At 38.9% G+C, this 2,513-nt stretch overlaps 1 protein-coding gene across 1 annotated transcript in view; it reads left to right on the top strand.

Moving 5' to 3' along the window:
- Window positions 1-2,513, top strand: part of LOC113233589 (puff-specific protein Bx42) — a 15,887-nt gene extending 13,374 nt beyond the window's left edge. The window contains 2 exon segments of the mRNA XM_026468737.1: window positions 686-845; window positions 2,227-2,513. Of these exon segments, the coding sequence (XP_026324522.1) occupies window positions 686-845 (160 nt within the window). The 3' untranslated portion in view covers window positions 2,227-2,513.

Raw genomic sequence — 2,513 nt, forward strand, 5'->3', positions numbered from 1 at the left:
CATCAGGCGCGGTGCAGTCATTTTGTCGAGTCGCAATAAAAAAAAAATAAATAAAAAAAAAAAATAAAAAATAAATAAAAAAAAAAAAAGCATAGCGTTCTAGCAAACCGTGCCAGTACCCCGATTCGGAACTTCGATATTTTAAACGAATCCTTCGATTGGATATCGTTCTCGTATCGAAGGGCGCTTTCCGAGGTATTCACAAGATTCCGAGTTAAGCGTTTACAGAGTTAGTCGGTGAAATAGATTGTAAGAAAAATGAAAATCCTATTGTATACATTAAATACCTAAAATATAGGAATGCATTAGTCTTGCATTAAAATAAATTCATAAAATTGATCAAAATTTTCTGTATTACGTTCTTGCTTTGTAAGCAATAGGGCGTTGGTAACTTTCAGTCGATAACTGGAATCTGAATAGCCTTTGCCTGTCGAGAAGTACGAGTAATCGTACGGGTGTGACGTCATTTCGGTTCTGTTTCGAATACGACAGTTTGACGTTCGACTCGTGTGTTGTGAATAAAATTGAAAAGAAATCTGTCGACAACTGAGTTATCGTAAGGTTCTGAATTGACCCCCAGAGCACGTTGGTTCGCATAATTATTTCACAAAAATAATTTAATGTCATTGTGGTGAAACATCCAAACATTCAATAAAACTGAATTATATTTAACCAGTTAACATAGACTCCTGTTGTTACAGTCCCGCAGCCATCAAGCGGATGCAGACCTGGATCCGTTTGGTCTGGATCAGTTCTTGACGGAAGCCAAGCGCGCCGACAAGTCGGGTCGCAAACGCGACCATCACGACCGCCACGACCAGCATGCCAAGAAACGACGCGACTAGGTCCGTTTCACATAGGTTTAAATTTTCTTTTTTGATGCTCTTCATCCAGTAGAGATCTTGTGAAAGAGTTCGTCCAGGGAAGTGCTGCCACCTTACCCATTTCCACTGCCAAGCAATAATGTCAGAATTACTGTGTCCCGGTGTTGAAGGGTAAGGGTGCTGATGAAATTACAGGCACATGGGACTTGTGAACTTGTCTCAGGGTGACGGGCGCAGTGGTGTTGCCCGTCAGATCTTTGCGATTTAAACCTCTGAGTGGCACTGCAACTGTTATGGATAGGCGTGTAGCTTGCCATCAGGCGCACGACTTGTTCGTCCTGTCACTTGATATTATACAAAAAAAAAACCCTTTGTAAATACGGTGCGTCAAACAGAAGAACATTATAAATCATGTATTTCCGAAACACGTGTTCTTCAAAAATTAGGTTGAAAGGTAATCGGTGAACGGCGCTGCAATTTATGGAAAATGAGTTTTTGACTTCCTTTTCTTTTTTAATGATTCTGTCCCGTGCCGAAAGAATCGAATTTTAGTATTCGTTTTATGAAATAATATGAAACTTCACACATTTATCCGCGCATGGAATTCATGGCCGAAAGAATTGGGCAGATGCCATTAGTTTCGGCACGACAATGGGGACGATGCGTCCGCATCCCCTGCTACCTGTGTTGCCACCTTGGGGTATTTTCCCTTAAATTCAGAGACTTTCGCGTTTTCATAAAAGATTTTCAATAAATTTACCGAAGAATTTGGTATATTTCTAGCTATTTCATCTTCCGTCAATAAAGAACTGACTATAAAAACCTCGTCAAGTTCCATCACAAAGTGCAGATGTTGTACGCTTTGATAACACATCAGAAATAACGAAACGTGGGTAATTTTTTCACGGCAGTGTTTAGCACTGTAAGCTCTGCGCTGTTTGGCACTGTAGGCAGGTGTCAGAGCTTTGAATGCTCCAGACTCCAGAGACCAGCTCTCGTTCAGCAGGGTGACCTTCGCTAGGCTGTACGCTATCCCTATAAAGGGTTCGAGTCCAATAAAGGTTTCCTCAGCACCTAGTCAATGTAGATTAACTTTTCTATATTGTCTCGAGTCTGGGTGTTTGTGGCAGCGTCGTTGTTTCCGATTTCCGTAACACAAGTGCATTAGCTACTTTGACATCAGAGCAACGCATGTGATGTTGTCTAATACCTATTTCTATTTCGGCGTAAACAAGTGTACGACCACCGTAAGTGGTAGCATTACTATTCAAACTGACATTAATTGTTCTCAGTATTTTTTTTATTTCTAATTAAAAATCCGACAAAGAAATTGTTGCGCCTTCTTGTTTATGCCTTTTATAGTTGTTTATGAACATAATAATATTAATGTTGTTTGTTTCAGCTTTACAAGTGTTCGGCTGCCTTCATTGTGTTAGAAAAATTCACATTATACTGTGTCCAACCATTTATTTTATTTTTGACAGCTGGAATTCAAATCAATTAGTGATGTCTTAATGTGTTTCTGATTCGATTTTTTATAACTATAGATTTTATTTATGAAGAAGTTTTAATCGTGAATATGAGCGGGTTCAAAAAAATGATATTGTCTGATTGGGATTGTGATGTTGCATTTAACATTTTGTGTACTCAAGAATTAATAATTAATGTTAATGGGGATTCAAGTTATGA

The sequence above is a fragment of the Hyposmocoma kahamanoa genome, unplaced genomic scaffold (genome assembly GCF_003589595.1).
Source record: "Hyposmocoma kahamanoa isolate Upper Pololo Valley unplaced genomic scaffold, ASM358959v1 79, whole genome shotgun sequence".
NCBI lineage: Eukaryota > Metazoa > Arthropoda > Insecta > Lepidoptera > Cosmopterigidae > Hyposmocoma > Hyposmocoma kahamanoa.